Source organism: Gadus chalcogrammus, chromosome 7, assembly GCF_026213295.1.
Source record: "Gadus chalcogrammus isolate NIFS_2021 chromosome 7, NIFS_Gcha_1.0, whole genome shotgun sequence".
NCBI lineage: Eukaryota > Metazoa > Chordata > Actinopteri > Gadiformes > Gadidae > Gadus > Gadus chalcogrammus.
This window is the reverse complement of record NC_079418.1, coordinates 2,408,836-2,431,662: the sequence shown is the minus strand read 5'-3', so window position 1 is coordinate 2,431,662 and position 22,827 is coordinate 2,408,836. Positions and strand designations below refer to the sequence as shown.

The 22,827-nt window shown below is 42.5% G+C and overlaps 1 protein-coding gene and 1 long non-coding RNA gene across 3 annotated transcripts; one reads left to right on the top strand and one right to left on the bottom strand.

Moving 5' to 3' along the window:
• The first annotated feature begins 1,245 nt into the window (after positions 1-1,245).
• Positions 1,246-6,179, top strand: LOC130385521 (uncharacterized). The gene is made up of 5 exons (XR_008896033.1): positions 1,246-1,488; positions 1,888-2,035; positions 2,438-2,535; positions 4,979-5,100; positions 5,560-6,179. It is a non-coding gene; the product is annotated as an uncharacterized LOC130385521 (long non-coding RNA).
• A 119-nt stretch (positions 6,180-6,298) lies between these two features.
• On the bottom strand, positions 6,299-13,920 carry LOC130385518 (uncharacterized). Of its 2 annotated transcripts, XM_056594039.1 has the most exons (5): positions 13,868-13,920; positions 10,871-10,904; positions 7,764-7,855; positions 6,828-7,101; positions 6,299-6,622 (listed from the first exon to the last, which is right to left on the bottom strand). In XM_056594039.1, exons 1-5 carry the CDS (start codon positions 13,873-13,875, stop codon positions 6,422-6,424), a joined length of 609 nt encoding a protein of 202 aa, XP_056450014.1. In that variant the 5' UTR covers positions 13,876-13,920; the 3' UTR covers positions 6,299-6,421. The 2 variants fall into 2 exon arrangements, with proteins under 2 accessions (XP_056450014.1, XP_056450015.1); XM_056594040.1 differs by lacking the exons at positions 10,871-10,904; positions 13,868-13,920 and adding an exon at positions 7,941-9,024.
• Positions 13,921-22,827: the final 8,907 nt, after the last annotated feature.

Sequence of the window (22,827 nt, the reverse complement as noted above, 5' to 3'; positions counted from 1 at the left end):
TCAGGTAATAGAAAATAATCTAGAACTGTATGTTTAAAGGACAAGTATAAATGTATTCCTTTTGTTTTTACAGTAGTATGGGAAAGGATCTTTGCCAGCTTGACATAGTCAAGATATGCTCCGATCTGGATCATATATCATGGTAACCAATCTGGTCGTGTAACATTTCATTAATTTGTTAAAATACAGTGCATTGTGTAGTTCATTTGAATAATTTAGAACTTTCAACAGTGAGGAAAATGTTCTTTATTGGGTAAAGGAACAGATAGATTGTAGCAAGACCTTTGACATCTGTGTGGCCAGAGACGGTATGGTTGAAAGAGGTCTTAGGCCCCGTTTACACGAGGACGCTTGCGGGTAAAAACGACGAAATATTTTATCGGAAGTGCCTTTCGTTTAGAGGGTGACAGCGTTTTTGGGGCATGAAAACGCATAAATCTGAAACCACCCTCCAGAGTGGAAAAGTTGAATACACTCAGCCGTAGCGTTTTTTCGTCTACACTGCCAAGACGCAAAACACTGCTCAGATCTGCTCACGTCGCGTACGCGTTTACGTCACATACATGTGCCAGAACCAGGAAATAAACAAACATGTCAGATTATTTCCATGCGTCGGACCTTCAAGCTGCTCTGGCAGCTCTAACAAGCATACAGGAGTATTTCCACGAAATGTACAGGATATGTACAGATAGGATTACTGAACAGAGAAGGATCTTTTGGTTTTTGCGGCACGGATAAGAGAAGAAGGAAGATTCTACGCATGCGCTCAGACATGGCGGTGTTGTGTGATAGTGTATCACAGCACCACCTAGCCGCCTGGCATGCATACCCAATTGAATTCCACACATTTTTTCGCGTCACCGTATGCACGCAGATTTCCTCCCGAAAGCGCTCGTCTAATCGCGGAATAAAAAGTTAAGACGCAACGCCACTTTTGCGTCTTCTGTTCAGACCGTCATCGTGTAAACGTAGCCTTAAACTCTGGAAGCGTTGAAAGAATGGCGGTCCAGTGAACCCTTTGAAAGTCTCCTCCCTGGGAGAACCAGGGGTTGACACTGGAGCACTAAAAAAAGAGTTCCTGTCCAGTGAGGAGTATGCTGTCATCATTAATTTAGCAGATATGTAGAGTATGTTGTAGAATAGCTGAAATTAAATTTTTCACAGTTGCTATACCATTGTCAAACAACTGGAACGAAAGCTCTGCTGTTGGGTGTATTTTTGCTGCATCCATCCATTTCCCAAAAAGAGAACAATAACTGCCTGTGGGCTTCTGCAGGACACAGTATCAAAGTGGTCAGAGCTTGAGAAAAATTTGGCTAAATTCTTGTTTTTTAGATGTTTTCCCCCAGCTAGTCTAATGCTGTTTTATCATTTGTTTTTGGCTGTAGCGATGGTTGCTGGGATCGAGAAGCGACTATTTGAAGGCGAAAGTGAGAAGGGCAAAGTACCCAAGTATTCCCTCAACGATTTGGACAATGAACTGTTCAAGTATGTTATTCTTATTTCTAAAACGTATAATTACTGATTATTGTTATTATCTGATGGACACCTTTGCAATACTTTCATGAGTGAAAATATGTAATGATACTTGGGTTCCTTTACAGTTTGCCTAGAGGGGAAGTCAGTGCCTCAATCTGTTTTTCTTTCAAACTTTCATGTTCATGGCAAATTGTTAGAAAAACATTCAGAACAGGGCTTGAAATGTACCAGCTATTTTAAATATTCTGTCATATTTTAAAGGTATAATCTCCTTCAGTGTATGTGTGACAATAGATGATAGAGGTAATGCATAAATTGAAGTAAGCACCTGAGATAAGTCTTCTAGCTGGGGTGTTATCTCAATATTAGTACTTATAATTGCCAATTTCTTTGTTGTCTTTCATCCAGAGTTGCGGGTGAAATATTCGGTGTGAGCATTGCCCAAGGAAGACCAGCACCACGGTTTATGCAGGAGTGGTGTTACCACTACCTCGTCACTGGGAACCTTAAAACTGATGGTGTGCATGACACAGAGTTGTCACCATTAATCAAAACGGTACGTTGGGTAAATCGCTTCAAGCCATCTTAATGAGGCCAATATTTTTCCATAATGTTTGCGCTCTTTTGATGTTTATGGTACATAGAATAAGTTCAAAGTAAAGTGATCCAAGTTTAAAACTTTGCAAACGATGTTGCAGCTGTGTTAGGCAGTATCTCAATATATCCTAAGGTTTACTAAATTCCAATTCATCAATAAGTTAGTTTCTTGCAATAGCTTATTTCCTGTTGACATCAAGCGACTGACAGACTAGCCTCACTAAAAAAAGTATCTGATATAGCTGTAAACCAATAATGGTAAATGTGTGAGATGTGTGATAGTGTAGATGTATAAAATAAAAGTTGTGAATGCATAACAAATGAAAGCTTAATTATTTTTGCTTCTAAATCATTATTTTAGATTCAAGATGCATCTGACCTGTCCCTCTACGTTGAAGAAATCCTGGATTGTAGCTACAATGGTCAAATCAACATTGACCATAAGGAAAGCATATTAAGGTTTGTTAACTATAGGAGTAATATTACATTATGGATGAATTATGTAAAGGTCAATAGTAATTTAAGCCATGCAGTAATGTTCATTCATTAAGCAGGAAATTTGAAGCCGATCAAGGTTTTGTGCTGCAAAATCTTTGACGGCTTTGAAAGGGTTTTATCATTATATCATGCAAACATCAGTGTTATGGCTAAATTTCAGTTGACATCATAATTTTAAATGGCTGTCATAAAATGTATTATATTCCTTTTGAAAGGGCTATCGTACTGCATGTGACCACAAAACGCACACCAATGCTGCAACAGATGCGTGAAGAGCTTGAGGTGTACAACCTGATCAAGGTCATGCAGATAAAGCAGAATGAGTGTCGCAATCTCTTTGTCGTATGGGGATGATGACAAGGTGTGTTGTAATTCAGCTCTGGGTATTTTCTTGATTTTTGCCATTTAATGGCATAACCAGGGTGCGATTTGTGAAAAAACCAGAGGGGGGGATAATTTTGAGAAACATTTTATTCAGGAAAAATAACCACACAACAGTGTGAAAACTTATGAAAACAGTTGATCTTGTGACCTTGTGTATCTAAACCTTACACTTACGCTTCATAACGTAGGCGGTAGGCCTATTTTGAACGCGAACTTAACCACTGCATTTGCAGAAATATTTTCTCATAGCTAATATTGTTTTTAAATGTGCCAAATAAAAAAAAAAAATTTTTTTCCCCGATATCAGTTCAACAGAAAATATGAAATACCACAATGTGCTGTCAAGACGTTTTTTTTTTTTTTTATGGGTTAATCGGGTAGACTATAGGTCAGACTACGAAAACAGTCCGCTCTGATGACGCACTTCAGCCTCTTTTTTTTGCTTTCCTGTTGGCGGATCGATAGCAGCGTGGTGACCCTGCTTCAACCACATCTCTGCAAATCTGCGGGCCGGGAAGGAGGCAACATCTGGTGCATTTACAGAGATGAAAAGCAGATTGTGCAGTGTGGACACATTCATTCTGTTTCTGCCATCTGTAAGAATGTGGTTCATGGCGCTTTAACCTCTTTCACACTCGGCTGTGGACACTGGGAGCGTGGAGACAGCGGTGAGAACTTTGCGCATGCTCTCTCCTGTGACACCGTGACATTTAAACTCTTGGAACTCCTTCAGGAGTATGGGACTGGTTGCGGCCCCTACAGCAAGAGTTTTGTGTATGGCGAGAAGTTTTTCATCGCCGTAGAGGATGCGCTCGTCTTCATCAGATGGCTAGTTTGATGGATTTAGAGCGGCTGCGGCAGAGATGATCCCGTTGTCATCCAGCCTGCGCTCAATGTTGTCAGCCAGAGAGACAAAAAATCGCTCGCGAAACACCTCTGCCTTGCGCAGCCCCCCATCACCTGGCTGAGACACACTGACCCCCTTGAATGTGGAAGATTTTTCAAATTCCTCCCTCATGCATTTTGTGTTCACACCGTCGGCTTTCCTCATTGATCTCAGTGCGCTCAGTGCCACGCCCACCTCAGTGTTGGCACGGACAGCTGTTGCGTCAGCGTGTTGGCACGGACAGCTGTGTATTTTGGTTGTTAATTATTACGATGTAATGGTGAAAATACTTTGGGTGGGGGGGATAATTTTTATCCCCACCGAGGATAAAAAATAATTCAGCAGAGGGTAGGACGTGTAATTCCCACCATCCCCACCGGCAAATCGCACCCTGGGCATAACCTTTCCTCAAGTGCTAAATGGTATTTCCTAGAGCTGTCAGTTAAACGTGTTATTAACGGCGTTAACGCAAACCAATTTTAACGGCGTTGAAATAATTATCGCCCGATTAACGCAATTGCTTTATTTAAAAAAAATACAAATAATTTTTTTTTTTTTTTTTCTTTGGCTCAAAACATAGAAGCAGTAGCCTGACTGCTATGTTCAAATGACATTTGTTCAAAACATCCGTTTAATTGCACTATAGGCTCTTTTTTTGTATCGTCCTGTTTTGATCAGTATATGCCAATGTTGTTATCAATAAAAAATCATTTGCACAAGGCAAGCCGATGCACTTCACCATGTTGATAAGATAATTAAAATGAGAAGAATTATGGGACAAAAAAATCAAGGGATATTTAGCATAGAAAAATAATTTGCGATTAAACGCGATTAATCGTGAGTTAACTATGACATTAATGCGATTAATCACGATTAAATATTTTAATCGCTTGACAGCTCTAGTATTTCCATATCATCAATACCCAGTGGCGATTTAAGGGGTTTAAAACAGGTAAAAAAAGTTTTATTTAAATTGTTGTCATTTATTTGAAAATAGTAATATTTACATCCCAACAGAAGGGGGTACAAATGCACCCCCTGCACCCTCAGTAAAATCGTTACTGTCAGTACCTGTGTATGAGTGATGTTGGATCCGTCTTGATCTGTTGAGCTGTAATTCTCTTTTGTTCTCAGGTGGACTCGCATTATGTTCTTTCACACCTGGCCCCAGAAATGAGCCCACATGGTTTGACTAAACACGTGAAGGAGTCATAAAATCTTGGAATACTTCCAAGATTTCCTCATTGAAATTGAGGGTATGTAAAACCTTCCATAAAAGTTCTGATCCCCTAAGAAAGTTTGATATAGCTTAGGAGATCCTACACTGATATGTACGTCATAGATGTATGAAATCTGGATTTTATGCCTGAAAGTTACGTATATGATATCCAGATTTCAAAAAGTCTTCTTGGCTACTAAGTACACTGGTACAGGGAGTTTTGCGACTTTTTCAAGTGACCATTGAAAGAAAGTGTATCTCGGCAGTAGCGCAACACATTTTCATGATGTGGATATCGAACTGTCAGCAAAAAAGAACTGGTTCCATAGATATGACGTGCTCATCAGTGTAGGATTTTGTTGGTGATTTTTGTCGTGAGAGTTTTATATATTACAAAATATTGCTCTGCACTTACCTTGTTGGTATATTTAAAAGCTTTGAAAGTTTGTCACTTCAGAAGAAGACATTGATTCTAACATCCCCTTTTCTTTCAAAGACACACAACCAGAAAATGAGGTTGAAGGAGAGACACCCTCTGTGCCCATGGTGATGCAATGGATGACTGGGCAAGCATTCAGGCATTTGCTTGTCTCAGAGAGACAGAAATTCAAGACAGCGATAGTATTTGACCACAACTGTCTAGAGCACATGCCAGGTCACACTGTATGTTATCCTATTGTTAGTGCTTGCACCAACACAGTTACACTTCCAACAGCTCATCTGATAGATTACGATTCCTTTAAAACCAACCTGCAAACTGCCATTAAATATGGTGCAAGCTTTGACAGACTGTAGCTTGTAAACTCTACTCTGTTCTAGTCTACTCTGTTCTACTTAGTTTGTTCATCTAGTCTTTTCCCATCCATATCTAATTCTCTTGTTAGTTCAGTTCTTGCCACTCCCCATTGCAATGACATCACCTCGTGTTTGGGTTCAATCCTGTTCTAAGTAAGCGTTTGTAACAGACATTAAGAATCCAAACATAATGTCTTAGCGTTTGAAATAATGTCAATGTTATGTCCAATTGTCATTGCGAAGTGTATATTAATGTGGTTCAAAACAATATGGCACACATTTTGACAAATGTTCTGTTCTGATTGAATAAAAAAAAAAACATTGCACTAAACTATTTGAGTTGTATGAATACATATGTGAATTTCTAAATCTCTTAATTTTGCCTTATAATGCTGTTTTTAATTACAGGCAAGTCAAATTTAGATAAACCAAAACACTTGTGCTCGAATTGGGCTTTATTTGTGTATAATTCACATAAATGCTGGTTGAGAAAGTGAAAAACTTTGTTAGAATCTGAGGTAATTATGGCGGGTTGGAAATATGCATTCATGCATATCAGAATGTTAGAGTCCAAAAGCTGTTCTAAGAGCATGCAAGTAGATGTCCCGACCAAAGGATGAGGACTCGGTGGTGGGGTTCACTTGGTGCTGTAGTGCAGCAAGTCTTTCAGCTGACAGGGGGCATTGGATGTCTGGTACAATAACTCCATGCTCAGTGTTGTCACTTTGCTGTTCCTGAGAGGGTTGCTCCTCAGCTTGCTGGATCTGGAATGAACAATAAAAGCCATCAATACATCAGACATCAGATTACTGGAAAGTAGAATGATCATCTTCTACACCCATATATCAGATCAGAGATCACAAATAGTCTTCATGCCCTGTTTACATTAGGATGCCGTGTTTTAATTTAAGTTTTGCTTCCCCCATCCGACCCTTTTTGCAGGTTAGTCTCATATGACCTTAAACATACCTCTACCAGGTCTGGCTCTGACACAGGTGCTTGCAGCATCCCGATCATCCATAGCTGATTCAGTGTCAGATTTCCCTCTGTGCGCAAGGGGTGACGATTCCAGCTCTCCGTAAAATGCTGCAAATCTAATCGTAGTCGTGGTATGAAGACATACCCCACACAGAAGAGGTGGACAGCAATGGACAGGTCAATAAAGCCCTCTTCCTCCAAACTGTGGAGCACGTCGTAGTACTGACACGTTACACTCCACACATCTCTCCATGGGCGTTCCACTCTAAAAACGAGCGAGGGGATACAGATGAGACAAGACCGTGTAAGGCTTTCACTACACTGAATTAAAACCTGAAAATGTCCACTATTAAAAAGCAGCAACACCTGAAAACAGTCATTACAATCAACAATCAATTTAGAACTGCAAAATGACTTCATGGCATATTCGATTTTGAAACTGATGGGATTTAATATTAACATTCGTACTTTTTACCCGAGGGGTTGGTTTATTTTACTCTGGTTATGGACGCTTTTTCCAGCAATAAAGCTGCCATGGGCTGTTCCTCGCACAGTTAACATGCATCTAGCGATGTCTACATTTTCAACCCCTTGATCGGCTCGAACTCAGAAAGAGAAAGACAAGGTACAAAATAATATATTTTACTGCGTTAGAAACAAGCATAATTTCCCCTTATTTCTTTAATATTACAACAGGTCTCTTCTATGCCACTGAATTAACTGTAAATGAGTGCAGGTAAGCCCCAAAATGTCATTGAATTGAAGCAGAGAAGTGATCAAACATTCACTACCAGTGACCCCAGCTGTTGGGAACATGGATTGGTATTTTGTTTGTTTTTAAATAACTCATTGCATTTTATTTCTAAAATTATGTGTGTTGACATTTTATCGTCATCTTTCATCTGAACACTAATTTAATGCGCTTGCCTTGATGGCCATCCATTTTTCCGAACTCCATCCATGAAGAATCCAAAAGCCGTCTCTGCTTTGTTATTCCCAGCAGTGTCCAGGTAAAAGATCTGTAACGAAGCGGGACACTTGTGTAGTAGTTCTCAAGATAAATAGTGAATGACGGATTGAAAAAAGAAAGAAAAAAAACATTACCGTCCTTGAAAAGCCATCCATTGCTCCAAAAATGACTATGTTGTACCTAACAAAGAGGTAATTTTTATACAGCACTGATATTACGATTGGGTGACATAAAATCACCAATGATTAGAAATAGTTCAGTAGGAGAAATAACACCTTATCAACTTGTGGTTTGTGTCGATGTGGACAAGAGACAAGGGAGCGGGAACAGAGTACGTCCGTCTTGCAATGCATGACAGCTGGACCATCCTGGCAATTATTCCTGCACCATCCACACGCTGCAATTACATCTTTTACTCTTCTCCATGAAATCCGATGCCCCATTGCTTGTAGCGATCCTTTCACTAGCCTGTAGCCAGCATGGGGCATTCTTGCCTTTATAGACCTAACTTTCAGATCTAGCACATCATCTGATATGTCAGAATAGCATTTTCTGACAGAGAGGTTATGCTCTTGCATCCGTCTATACAGAGTTGACCTTGAAATCCCATGGAGGTCACTCAAAGAAGTCAGTGGCAACCCAGTGCTGAGTAGATTCAGGAGGGTCTGACTTTCTATGTTTAGCCGGGGTCGCCCCACACTCCCACTCCATTCAACCACAGCTACATCATCCAATAGTGGAGGGACAATACTCTGTGAGAGATAAGCGCTGATAACTTCAGACAGCTGTTGTAGACTGTCTACCACACACTCAGGAACGTCAATATAGGCTGCCCCAGCTCGAAGAAACTGCAACTACTGAGAGCAAACAAAGTGCAGGTATTCAAGTCAATGGGTTGCTTATATTAAGGTGCATAACATTTTAATGTGATCATACAAGTGCTTTGAGAAGCTAGTCCATAGTCACATCATCTCATCCATGCCGCCCAGACTAGACCCACACCAGTTTGCCTACCGAGCCAACAGGTCCACAGGAGACGCCATTGCGACGGCTCTCCACTCCACCCTGTCCCACCTGGAGGAGAGGCGTAGCTACATCAGAATGCTCTTTGTGGACTTCAGCTCGGCGTTCAACACCATACTTCCGGACAGGCTGGTGTTTAAACTGACAAACCTGGGGCTACCACTCAACACCTGCACCTGGATTAAGGACTTCCTGTCTGACCGCCCCCAGAGGGTGCGGGTAGGCTCCAACACCTCCACTCAGAGTCAGCACTGGGTCCCCTCAGGGCTGCGTGTGGAGCCCCCTGCTCTACTCCCTCTATACTCACGACTTTATCCCCGTTCACCCCAGCAATGACATCATAAAGTATGCAGACGACACCACCGTGGTGGGCCGCATCTTGGGGGGAGATGAGACTGCATTCCGGGACGAGGTGGAGCAGCTGAGCAAGCAGTGCAAGGCTAATAACCTGCTGCTGAACCAGCTCAAAACCCGGGAGGTCATCATCGACTTCAGGAGGAAGAAGACTGCGATCCAGCCCCTGCTCATCGACGGTGGCTGCGTGGAGAGGGTCGCAGCCTTCTGCTTCCTGGGGGTGCACATCCAGGAGGACCTGTCCTGGAGGACCAACACCACAGCCATCATTAAGAAGGCACAACAGCGACTCTATTTCCTGAGAGTCCTCAGGAACTACCACCTTAGGGAGGAGTTGCTTGTGACCTTCTACCGCTGTTCAGTTGAGAGCATCATCACCTACTGTATCTGCGTGTGGTTCTCCAGTTGCACAGCTGCAGAGAGGAAGGCACTACAGCGGGTCGTTAACTCGGCCCAGAAGATCATCGGCTGCCCTCTCCCCTCTCTGGAGGAACTGTACAACACCCGCTGCCTCAAGAAGGCTACCAAGATCTCCAAGGATCCAACCCACCCGGGTAACGAACACTTTGTGCTGCTGGGCTCAGGGAAGCGGTTCAGGACTATGGCTGCACGGACAAACAGACTTGTATCTAGTTTCTACCCCAGGGCCATACAGGCGTTGAACGTTGCCAACACCTGACCTTGTACTAGCACACACACATAACATGTGGCAGCTACTGGGGAACTGTGCAATTCCCTTCGAACAATCTATTTATTTATCTATTCATTTATATTATTATATTAAATATTTATTTATTTTTTTTCTAGTTAGATTTATATTAGATGTGTTAGTTTTAGTTAGATATTTATCAAGTGTTTTATTTATTTTTTATTTATCATACTGTATATATTGTTTATGTATGTTCCTTGTCCTCTTTTTCACCAGGGGGGAGTGTCGGAGATTAACCAAGATATAAAACACTTAGACTAATTCAAGAGAGAGAGTAAAATGAAAACGAGGGGTCCGGAGCAAGAATTGACAAAAGACTTTATCGTGCAGCAAAACAACAACGACAACAGCCTGAGTGGGTTTGCAAAGTCACTGGCCCCACATTGGGCTGCAGCCTCACTTATACACGTATAGGAATTTCTTTGTTTACAATGGAGTCACAACAGGGTTTCTGCCCGTCAATCTTCGTCACAGCATGTTATCAACTGCCCAGTTCTGTGGTCTGCATGGATCAACCTCATTAGCCAAGATGACCCAAAGCTGAAAAGGCTGAGGTCAACTTTAGCTTGACCCAAGGCTGAAAAGGCTTGAGACCAACTTAGCTTCCCCCCAGTTCCCTATACATTCCTGTGCACCATCTGTTCTGAATCCAGATTCTGCAAACACAATGCTTTCCACTATTTAAAATATAAAACCTATTAATAATCATGGTTTACCATAGAATATACTCACTAATTTCTACCACAGGAGCTCTCCCAAATTTCGATTTACCTGTACCTGTACCTGTACTTTGACAATAAAGATCATTCATTCATACAGAGCATAGCATAAATGTTTTTAACAATTGATTCCGGTAAAGCACAAGCTGTACAATACTACAGGATAATACTGGAAAACAAGTTATATTTGATCTCTTATTTCCCAAAATGACAACACCATGAACAAATATAAATTTGAAGAAATTAGCCAATATCCTACCTGGGCCTGTGATCTGCCAGGTTGGTTTTCCATTCTGGGAAACAGGGAAAGTATTATTAGCTAGGCTATTAGCCATTTTCACCACCAGGCAGTAACACAGATAATACCATGTCACTAAACATTCCCATACTTGCCATTCCCATGCTAAGTAACCATAAAGCCATATTCCCAAAGGGTAATTTCGGTTGGTGGCCCAAAAGTTTGTTCATCGAGATAAGCAGTAGGTGGCGCAGCGCCAATCAAACCTCAATACGTTGAAAAACAATGTAGAAAACACGATAAAAATATGACATTGATGTTTGTTTCATGTATTAATTTGAGGAAGGTTAGGGTCTCCTCGTCGCTCCACACAGATCTGATGTTTTCGTCTGCCGCCATTATTAACATTGAAAACGCACTTAAAAACATGTGGATGGAAACCCAGACAGCTCAGCTAGCGCGACACCTAAGACGAGAAAGTGACTAACGCTAACTAAGCTGGCTACAGGCTGATAAAATAATACAGCACATCACAAATATAACATAAACTAACGTTAGATCGTTGAACACAAATAGTCCTGTTAACTAGTAGCTACATGCACAACGTCATGCAGGCTAATAGGCAGCCTGGGCACGTAACGTACCTATAACTAGGTAATTGAGCTAAGCTAGCAGCCACGTCTCCCCCCAATTAGGGCTTTTATGGATGACATGACAACCATGACGTCAACCGCTCCGTGCAACCGCAGGTTGCTGGATAAGCTAAATAGCAATCTGCAATGGGCTAGAATGAAGGTGAAGCCAAGTAAGTCTAGGAGTCTCTCAATTGTTAAAGGAAAGGTAGTTGATAAGAAGTTTGCTATAAATGAAGAGGTGATGCCTACAGTTCTGGAGAAGCCAGTGAAGAGTCTGGGAAGGTGGTATGATGCAAGCCTTAGTGATAAGGCACAGGTTGAAGAATTGAGACAGGAAACTAGACAAGGTATTGCAAAGATAGACAAGTCAGGGCTGCCAGGTAAGCTTAAGTTGTGGTGTCTGCAGTTTGGTTTATTGCCTCGGCTAATGTGGCCATTGACAGTGTATGAAGTTCCTCTGTCAAAGGTAGAAAGGATGGAAAAAATGATCAACTCTTTTGTCAGAAAGTGGCTCGGAGTCCCACGCTGCCTAAGCAGCGTGGCCTTGTATGGGAAGGGCATTGTAGAGTTGCCCATATCTAATCTGACAGAAGAATTTAAATGTGCTAAGGTTAGACTGGAGATGACTCTTACTCAGTCCAAGGACCCAGTGGTGAGGAGGGTTGCACCCACAGTTAACGCAGGGAGGAAATGGAAACCAAAACAAGCGGTCCAGCAAGCTCAATCGGCACTTAGACATAGAGATATTATGGGCCATGTTCAGCACGGGCGGGGGGGCTTAGGGAGGGACGTAGGTAAACCCTCGTGGGGTAAGGCTTCTGCAGGGGAAAGGAGAAAAATGTTAGTGGAGGAAATACATAGGCAGGAGGAGATTGTAAGATGTACTAAGGCAGTATCACAGGCAAAACAAGGGCAGTGGGTGAATTGGGAGGGAGTGGAGAAGAAGAAGATAAAGTGGAGAGATCTATGGAGCATGGAGGCTAGCAGGATCAGATTTATGATAGGTGCCACTTATGATGTGCTCCCATCTCCCCAGAACTTAAATCAGTGGTATGGTGAGGATGAGACATGCACACTATGTTCCTGTGTATGCAGCCTCCGCCATATCCTATCAGGGTGCAAGGTAAGTCTCTCCCAGGGGCGGTATACGTGGCGTCACAACCAGGTATTGAAATGTTTGGCAGAGGCTGTTGATGATAAACGGGGAGAAGCTAATTCATCAGCCGCTAGTAAAGAGGGTAGGCAAATTAACTTTGTGCATCAGGGGGAAAAGGCTAGACCATTTAGAGGCAGGCACAGAGTCGGGCAGCTAAGTAATGGAGGAGCCTGGGAATTGAAGGCGGATCTTATTCAGCAGGTTCTTGTGCCTCCACACATTGTTAGCACTCGGCTAAGACCAGATATGCTATTGTGGTCAGACTTAGAGAAGATTGTTTATTTTATTGAACTTACAGTTCCTTGGGAAGACAGAGTTGAAGTAGCTAATGAGCTCAAGAAAGCGAAGTATGCTGAGATGGCTGAAGAGGCAGCACAGAGAGGCTGGAGTTCGCGACTAAGGCCTATTGAAATCGGTGCACGGGGGTTTGTGGCTAGATCTGCTATTAGCTTGCTGACTGAACTGGGTATTTGTGGACGAAGTCTGAGGCAGGCGGTTAGTAACATGTCCGTGGCAGCAGAACGAGCAAGTGAATGGCTGTGGGTAAGGAGAAAACATACTTCCTGGGGTGCAAGCTGAGGTAAGCCAGCTGTGCTAACGTGAGCTAATATGCCAACGTGTTTGTGTGGTCAGGGTTAGGGGTAGGGCTAGGGGTACGATGCAGGAAAGAGTGTTTAGATGCATTAAATGTGGCAATGTGGTGGCAGCATTGAGGGGGGTGAATCCAGGACGCTGGTTTCATTGTTAAGCCTTCAGGAGGTGTCGTGGGCCTAACTTAAACGAAACATCTGTGAAAGAGGGTGCCCACTTGATAACCCCAATGATATTCTGCTTACTGCTTACTGCTGTATTTACTGCTGTTAATTGGGCTAGTTGTCTCGTGTTTTTTTTTCACCTTTGGTTGGTAGCTCAGTAGCCAGCGTGCTTATAAGGTTGGTTTGGATAGGGGCTTCTGAATATGTGTTTTCCTTGGATTTTGGCACAAGGGATTATAACATCTGATCCTGTGTATTAATGAATTGCACAACGTCATGCAGGCTAATAGGCAGCCTGGGCACGTAACGTACCTATAAGTAGGTAATTGAGCTAAGCTAGCAGCTACAGGCTGACAAAATAATGTGTATTTTTTTTAACCCAATAAAACATCCACAGATCGTTAAACATAAGCAATCTACATGCACCAGTTCAAACATAACATTCTTGCTATTACTATGATGGAAGACATACCTGCGCATTGATTTTCTTTCCTCTCAGCCCCCGACTCCCGCTCTGTCTCATCATGGACTTCAAAACTCCCTCTCTCGTTACTGTGTATGTTGCCAAGCTGTCACTCCGATCGAGACTGGCCAATAGAGACGTGTCTTACATCTTTCGGCGTAGGTCCCGCCCACGAGATTCAGCTCAACAGCAAGCAAAGCTTTTGGATTTGCAAGCAAAACTTTTTGATTCGCAAACAAAACTTTTGGATTCGCAAACAAACCTTTTGGATTTGCAAACAAAACCTTTGGATTCCCATTAATTTTTTATCACATTTATTTATCTTGCAATAAAACATTTTTTGATGGCAGTGTCGATAGTTTTGCTCTCAAATCTATTTTTTGATTGCAGTGTGGAAAGTTTTGCTCTCAAACCTATTATTTTTGATTGCATAATAAAGACACAAATCTACCTCCATACAGCTGCTTCAGTTTGGTGTTGACAGTAAACCCAAAGAACCTGTCCTTCATCCTTCTTTCCAGCTTTTGTTTTAGTTCAGTCATTACCTTAAACACCGATGTAATGCTGAAGGATTTTGCCTCAAGTGCTTCGATCGTGTCGGAGAACACCTTAAGAACATGGCTGAGAAACAGAAAATATGACTCTGACACCTAATTTCTTTCCTCTCCAAAACATCTCTGCACAATTCTGGCACATTCCCCCACACCCTCACTCTGGAAGTAGCTGGTCAGGGCCTGCCAATATTTCAGGATTCTGTCAATGGATGGCAGCAGGGACAACCACCTGGTGACAACACGCCGCAGCAGGTTGCATTTCTCCACCTCCACAAACTCACAGAATTCCTTCAATTGTGCTGTTCTGCTTGCTGATATGCTGAAATGGCTGTAAACCTTCAGCACAGCATTTTTCACATCAACATCAAGGCTGCTTGCTGCATATCTGGTTGCATTATGCAGAATATGGGCCAAAAAGTTTTCTTTTTGGATCAGTTTCAGCTTCTGATACACAGAATGTTTGCCATAAGTGACACTGGCATTGTCTGCTGCATATGCAGACATCTCAAGTTTTGCCAGCAGCTGGTTTGCTATGGCTTCAGACGTTTCGTTGCTGTCACTATAAAAATCCAACAGGACATGTTGGATGCCTTCAAAGTGAAAATACCTCACCACAATGGGAAAACACTTGGTTGTTCCTTTATTTGAGGCATCGGATGCCACGGAAAAGGGTAGGTTGTTTTCTTTTATGAAGTCGGTATGTAACTGTACCGAATAGGGAGTGGTGAAGTTCTCTCGGTCTACTTTCACGCCACAGTCTACACTTCTGTAGGACTGGTGATGCTTTACAGCATGGTACACCTTGCACAGCTCGGCAGCGGTTATTTTGTCATCCAGGGGCGACGAAACTTCACGAAAAGATGTCCTCATTGAAGAGGTACCTGCCGCACGTTTATTACTTTTATGTTTATCGGTACCCGCATGCCGTTCAATTGCAGCTTTCCCCCTTACTGCTTACGTCGACATCGCATCGACAAAGTGTGCAGAAGCCATGGAATGAGTCTTGACTACTTCTCATTATAAATTCATGCTCTTTTGTCCATTCAGGATTAAACGAGGTCTTGCGTTTTGGCTAACTTTCTGTCAATGTCATATGACGTAGCAGCACATGGACTCCTTGTTGACTTTTTTAACAAATGATAAGCAGGTCATCTGACACCGCTCTTAGCCATCTGCGGCCACACATTTCGGTGGGTCGCAGAATTCGGTGTAACACTGACAGACGCACAGTCGCACACACTCATCTTATGCAAAACAATCCGTTTTATCATCAACATTCAGTCACTGCAAAGATTTAAAGACTAGCCTCTTACCATAAGTTAGAATGGACCCAAAGTATGTGATTGATACAGTCTGGTTTAGCTTTCGCTTGCTATCCGTTTTTAGTATGCCTTCTCAACATAACGTCTTTCTTCAGTCCCTCCAGAAAAACGCGATTATGCGATCGCATAATTCAACGCATAATCAGCCTAAGTCCGCATATTCATGCGGGGGCCGCATTTTTTCAAATATGCCGCACTTTCACCGCATAAATTGCCCATTTCCGCGAAAAAAGCTGCCATTTCCCCCTGTTGCCATGGGAATGTTATGGAGTGACGTAATTACGCGACGTGAACGTCATCGCAAACCCCGCGACGAAGGCAAGATGAAGCGGTCTCATTTGCCAACAAAGATAAGTGCAAAAGACCGTGCAAAGCAGTTTCCCGGATTGTTACACGACAGTGGAGTCAAATTATTTTGCACTCCGTGCAACTGCATGTTGGACCATAGGCGGAAGTCGGCGCTGGAAAACCACTTTGCCGCCAAACATGCAAGGATGGTTAAAGAGATGGACGTTGAGGGAGAGGGGATGGAGGATGAGGATGAGGAATGATTGGCTAGTGTTAGAGGCTACACACTTAGTTTTCATTTTCACAGTGGACTGATGTAGTTTCATTCAAGGAGTTGATGCTACTTTACAGTTGTAAGATTGCACTCTTTTGTTAAACTTTTGAAAAGCTTCCTCTGTAAAACAGGAAAAAATTTTTTTTTTTTTTTTTTTTTTTTTTTTTTTTACAGAAGTTGTAGCAGATTCATTTTGAAAAGCTACAGAAGTTGTTGTACCCAATGTTTTGTAAGTTTGAGCCATGTTTTAAGGTCTCACATAAAACAAGATGAGAACTTAAATATTCCAATTTATAATTAGGGCATTTAGCAGACACTTTTATCCAAAGCGACTTACATAGTTTAATACACACATTGACACACCGGCAGCAGAGTCAACCATGCAAGGCGACAGCCAGCTCGTCAGGTCAAATTGTAAATTGTAGATTGTAAATATTCCCAGCACTTTCTGTGATGTAGTATGCTTGTTTATCATAGAAAGTAATAAGAAATGACTCTTTACATTAAGGTAGTAGCCTAGTGAGAACAGGGTGTTGGGGGAATCAAGTTCCCGCATTTCTTCGCAAGTTCCCGCATCTTTTGCAAGTTCCCGCAATTTCATCGCATAAAATTGCATAAATATGCCGCATATTTCATCGCATTTTTTAAGAAAACGTGCTGCTTAATCAAGGATTTCTGGCCGCATAAATCACAAAAAAATGCCACATTTTTCTGGATGGTTAGGCGCACATGGATAATTTGCATACGCGCACAAGATAGGCAGGCTCCGCAAGGCAAATAATAGAACATATTTAATTATCTTTCTATCTATCTATCAACACATGTGTCTAGTTTTAATGTGATGTATTTTGTGTATGTCCAGTCAGACTGGACATACACAATGTTCAAGGCCCACCTGGGCTTTACGACTTCGGGTGGGGCCGCTCAGTTACTCCCCTCTAGACAAAATCGACATGGTTGCGACGTTGACAGTTTGTCGCGTCTGAGTGAGAGGATGCGGGCGCAGAGTTCAGGCTGCCGGAAGGCGCTACAAGGAACTTTTATCAATGCAATATAGTTATCCCGCAGTAATCAGCCCGACAGCCCCGAAACGTTAACGGCTCACCGGGAATTCTCCCGACTCTCCCGATTACCACTCCGCCACGTGTGTGTGCGTGTATGTGCGTAGGCGTTATTCGATAGCCTGGTAATGTGTATAGGCCTACGTATGGTAGGAATATTCATACTGGTTTAAATAATAAATGATATTTTTGTTCGAAAGTTCAGTGATTGAAACAAATAAAAGGATAACGGTAGGCCTACCACTGTCATGCACCTACCCGATGTCAAGTGGACCGGGTTGAATTCACTGCGGGTCTCTCTTCTATATCTCTTCATTTTGTTCTATTCGATATTTAGAATAGAACAAAATGTGCGATTAATCGCGAGTTAACTATGACATTAATGCGATTAATCGTGATTAAATTTAATCTCATCGCTTGACAGCACTAATATATATTCACGGATCCCTGACACCGTAGGGCCCGGTTTCCCGATAATGTTCTCTCTTAGCGCGCTACGAAGACTCTTACGTATGGACTTATCAAAGTTGTTTAACTCTATAGGCGTGGTTCCCGAACGGTCTCGGGACTCCTACTGTGTGTTCACACCAAAAGCGAATTGAGCTGCCAAATCACTGGAAGTCATTCAGGGCCCTATTTTAACGGTCTGAAACGCAAGTGGGAAGCGCAAAGCGCAAGTAGCTTTGTGGGCGGTTCTACGGCGCTATCGCTATTTTACAGGCGGATAAATGACGCTTGCGCCGCGGCGCAAGTGTCAAAAGGGTTGGTCTGAAGCAGCCTAATTACCCGTAGGTGTGGTTTGGGCGTAACGTGCAACAAACCAATGAGAGTGCCAGCTCCCATCCCCTTTAAGAGCCATGAGCGCATTTGAATCGGACGAGTTGATATTTTGACAGCGCGTCTGCAGTCTCCGAGAATTTCATACTGCAAATGGCTTAGTTTATTGCCAAATAGCCTAATATGGCATAATTCACACATGGAATATACTGAGTCCTCAAATAAATTTCGGCAAAGAAAACGTATGATAGGCTATAACATATGATATGCGGTAACTGTGGTTCTATTTAATGATATACGCAATACATTATAAACATTGTTTCTTATCAGTATTGTATGCTATCCTAATATGCATGTGTCCCCGCGGTAATATAGGCCTACATTGCCATTGATTGTATTATGCGTTACGTGTTTAGTTTGCCCAAGTGAAGGAGTTCAAGTACCTCGGGGTCTTGTTCGCGAGTGAGGGAACTATGGAGCGTGAGATTGGCCGGAGAATCGGAGCAGCGGGGGCGGTATTGCGTTCGCTTTACCGTTGTTACGAAAAGAGAGCTGAGCCGCAAGGCAAAGCTCTCGATCTACCGGTCGATCTTCGTTCCTATCCTCACCTATGGTCATGAGGGTTGGGTGATGACCGAAAGGACGAGATAGGGATAGGGTGAGAAGCTCAGCCATCCGTGAGGAACTCGGATTAGAGCCGCTGCTCCTTTACTTAGAAAGGAGTCAGCTGAGGTGGTTCGGGCATCTTGTAAGGATAAGAAATACCATGCAAATTAAATTTAAATGAAGTGAAATTTCGAGGTTGGAAACTGGGCGCCTTACAGAGCACACACGCGCGCCCGCATTCATTCATTATTTTTAACACTCACTCGCGGTAAAACAATGTTTTTCACGATCAAATAGGCCTACTCATCAATCCTAAAAGTTATGGGCATGTAGGCCTACACGATGTCTGTGTCAAGAAAATATGTGTTTGCTGTACGGTGTTTGCAGATGCATTGATTTAAAAGTACAACTTATTACCGCTGCATCAGCTGTTCTTTCCCAAATAATTTACCAAGAATGTGCGGCTAGGTAGATGAGAGAAGCAAAGTGTATGCGCGAGGTGCACAAGCAATCCGTATGCATCGCATGCGCATGTATGCATCCGCCCTTAAAATAGCGTCTGAACAACGCGCCACTGACTTTAAACCAGGTATTTCCTGGTCAGTAGCGCAATGGTATTCAGAGACGGCAAAATACCGTTTGCGCCAGAACACACCTCCTCCTTCCGCCGAACCGCCCCTTGCGGCGCATGATCAATCCCTAATTTACCGGCGAGTGGCGCTGGTGGGAAAAGAACGCTTTGCGCCAGTTGTAAACTAGCAACGACACATGCGCCAGTGACTAAGTCACTTGCGCCGGATGCAAGATAGGGCCCTCAGTGTCTATGGGCAAGAGCGACCAAAGCGACACAAGCGTCAAACGCTACCAGCGGCAAAAGGTGAGCGACCAGAGCAACCAAAAGAAGTTGAAGACGACTGAACTTGATGCAAATTACTATGACACGTTTCAGCGGCAAAATACTGACAGCCAATCGGAATGTAGACGCTCTTCGCTTGCGTGGATCCCAGGGAACACCGAACACTTTGGTTCCTACCTACTTTTTTGGTTCCTACTGACTGAACAAAATGTCGACTGAAAAAATAATCGCAGCTGTAACTGGGCACCAGTTACAGCCGAGCCCTTATCATTTCGGAGGTGTCATGCGTGGTTCGTTGGTCTGGTGTGCGAGTTAATGAAACGTTTGAGATTATTGTTAAAATAGGTGCGATACATGCCTGCTAACCGAGATCCTAGTATACTAATCTTCCTTGCTCTGAATGGGACGATATCGTTTTCAAATATCGAAAATACATACGTTGTGCAAAGGAATAATACGTTGTGCAAAGGAATAATGCACTTATAATAATGCAAATGAATAATGCACGGAACAAACGTGTCACTTCAATGCAGTTTAATAGAGGATAGACAGCTGACAAATTACCATTTAGCAGACGCTTTTATCCAAAGCGACTTACAATAAGTACATTTGTCATAAGAAGTGAAACAATATATCTATATATGTCAGTGACAGTGATAATGACAGCTGTGTTTTCCGTTTTGTTTTCAATAGTTAATGAGTGCAACATCCATAGTGATTTTGATACCAAGTGATGATAAGCGGGAGTATTTATAGAAAATATATGCGATCTAGAACGTTCGTATTTAAGCGGGAATCATTTTTTCATTTGCTCTCCATACCACCAATCTAGCCAACCAAACGCGTGTAGTCATGCTTTAAACAAATCACGTTTTTGAAATCGTCACATACACAAACTAATCGACAAGATGAGGGATAAAGGACAAGGGATATACCTCTTGTCTTTCATCCCTCTATTCCCGCTATTCCCCACTTTTCACGGAGCCTGAGGTGAATCATTTTTAATTAAATAGTCTATATAGATAGATAGCCTAGTCAAGTCTTTATTAATACCAAACAACACAAATCGTCGGGAATTCATTTAGGTGATTCGGCTCACACAGGAATGAAGCTTACAGGGCCACACAGAACAAGGGAGACAAGTCTGACTGGACAACATACACAAAATACATCACATTAAAACTAGACACGCGTTGATAGACAGATAGGTCGAGATAGATGGATACATATGTTCCATTATTTGCCAGTCCTGTGCACATATATGCAAATTTGCCATGTGCGCCAATGTCAATTTGTTTGACGAATGAGTGCAGATCATGATTTGCAGATGCAGATCAGTGAAACATATTTTAACTAGCCTACTACAGCACGCAACGTTTTTTTGTTCTCGGTTGTAATTACATTTTAGGATTTTTTTAATATATATATATTGGAGGGGAATCACTGTCCTACTTGCTGTCGAAGCACTTTATCCAACAAGCAAAACCGTCTCTGCAATATGGCCAAAGTGTATGGGAGTTCACTCTTTGATATGGCTGTCTGTACTAAAAGCATACGGCTCCTCTAAATGCGTCTGCAAAATTGAATTGTACATCATGAGCGACTTGAGCGACAAAAGCGAACAGATATATTCACAGCGATACTTTATGAGCGACCAGTGGTGTAGTCTATTTTATATATATGTCAGGCCCTGCACTTGAGTTCTTTACACTTGAGTTGTTTTGAGTACTCGCCGTTAAATCGTTCTTGGTACTGGTTGAGAGGTGAAGTCCTCCACTATCGGTCTCTGTATAGATCGGGCCAAAATAGTATATTAACGAGAGTTATCTTTCACTTCTCCGCTGAGGCCGGCACGGTCTGTGTTCCTAAGCAGTAGCACCATAGCGGACGTTCGGAGTGAATACTATCTTATCTACCGATCCGCTAAATTCCACCCTAGACTGCATGCTTACATTTTACATTCAAGTCTGTTGGTATTTTGTTATTAAAGACGATGAATTATTAAGGTAAAAGACCCCCTGATCCCCTACGCTCGTAAAGTCCCCACCGCCCCCCCTCCAGGCCCCCTACACACGAGTACCCCCCCACCCCACCCCTCTAACACCTCCCTCCCCTTGAAACCTTTTCATCTCCCTCTTAAGATCCCGTCCAACACCCCACTCCCCCCCCCTCCGCACCCCCTTAAAGAAGAAGGCCACTCGCCTTTGTATTGTTAGTTAAGTTGTAGTTTTTTTCTTATTGTTCTTTCTTCCCCTTGCCCCCTCCCACCCTAGACACCTGTTTATGTGTTGAAACCAGAATGTAAATTTAGTATACGTGTTTGTATATTTGGGGGTCTGTGTGTCTGGGTGCTGAAATACAAGGAGCCAGTCCCTAGTTGATATCGGCAAAACACGCAAATATTTGTGTAGGTTGTAATCAATGTTTTTTGATTCACCAACATTAATAGTTTAAAGTTTAACGATCTATAAATGTCTTGCATTTGTACTAAATTTGTTCTCTTTTCTCGTCAGGCCATTGCAACCCGAGCAGTAATGGACGCCCGACATTCATCATTTTAATTGTTTACATTACTACAAATATTCTCTTTTCTAATCAGGGAGTGGCAACACAACGATCAGTTGCCCACGATCATCATTTCACTTCTGTGCATTAATCTTAATTCTCTTTTCTCTTCAGGAGGTGGCAACACAAGCATTATAGTTGCCAAACACTCATCTTTTTACTTGTCTGCATTGATCTTAATCCTGTGTTGGTTTGGGCCTGTTATCCTTGATTCCCAGGGAAGCGCAGAGACGCAAGTGATAGGGAACGGCCAACGCCATGTTTATGACATCTTAAGGAATGATGACCATATGGTTAACAAAGGCTTTTGGTTTGTTGTGAGGCAGCTGTCCTTAGCAACACTTCTGAATGTGTAAGAACTCCTGGCCACTCAGCGGACCTCTCTGCGGACCCTTAGAAAATGAAGGGCTCCGCATGAAGAAATCCCATCTGAGGTCTCAAATTGTTGAATAATATGCTTATTTTTAGGTCTGTTGATGCATGTTATGATGCATCTTCGTTCGTGCTTTTCGTACGAATGTGTATATAGAGATAAAAATAAAATGAAAATAAAAATAAGTAAAAATATAAATAAAAACAAATGGTGGATTCATATACCATGTGTGAATGTCCTCTAGTGTGTGTCAGAGCCACCAAGATAATGGAGATTACTCGACTGCTACACAC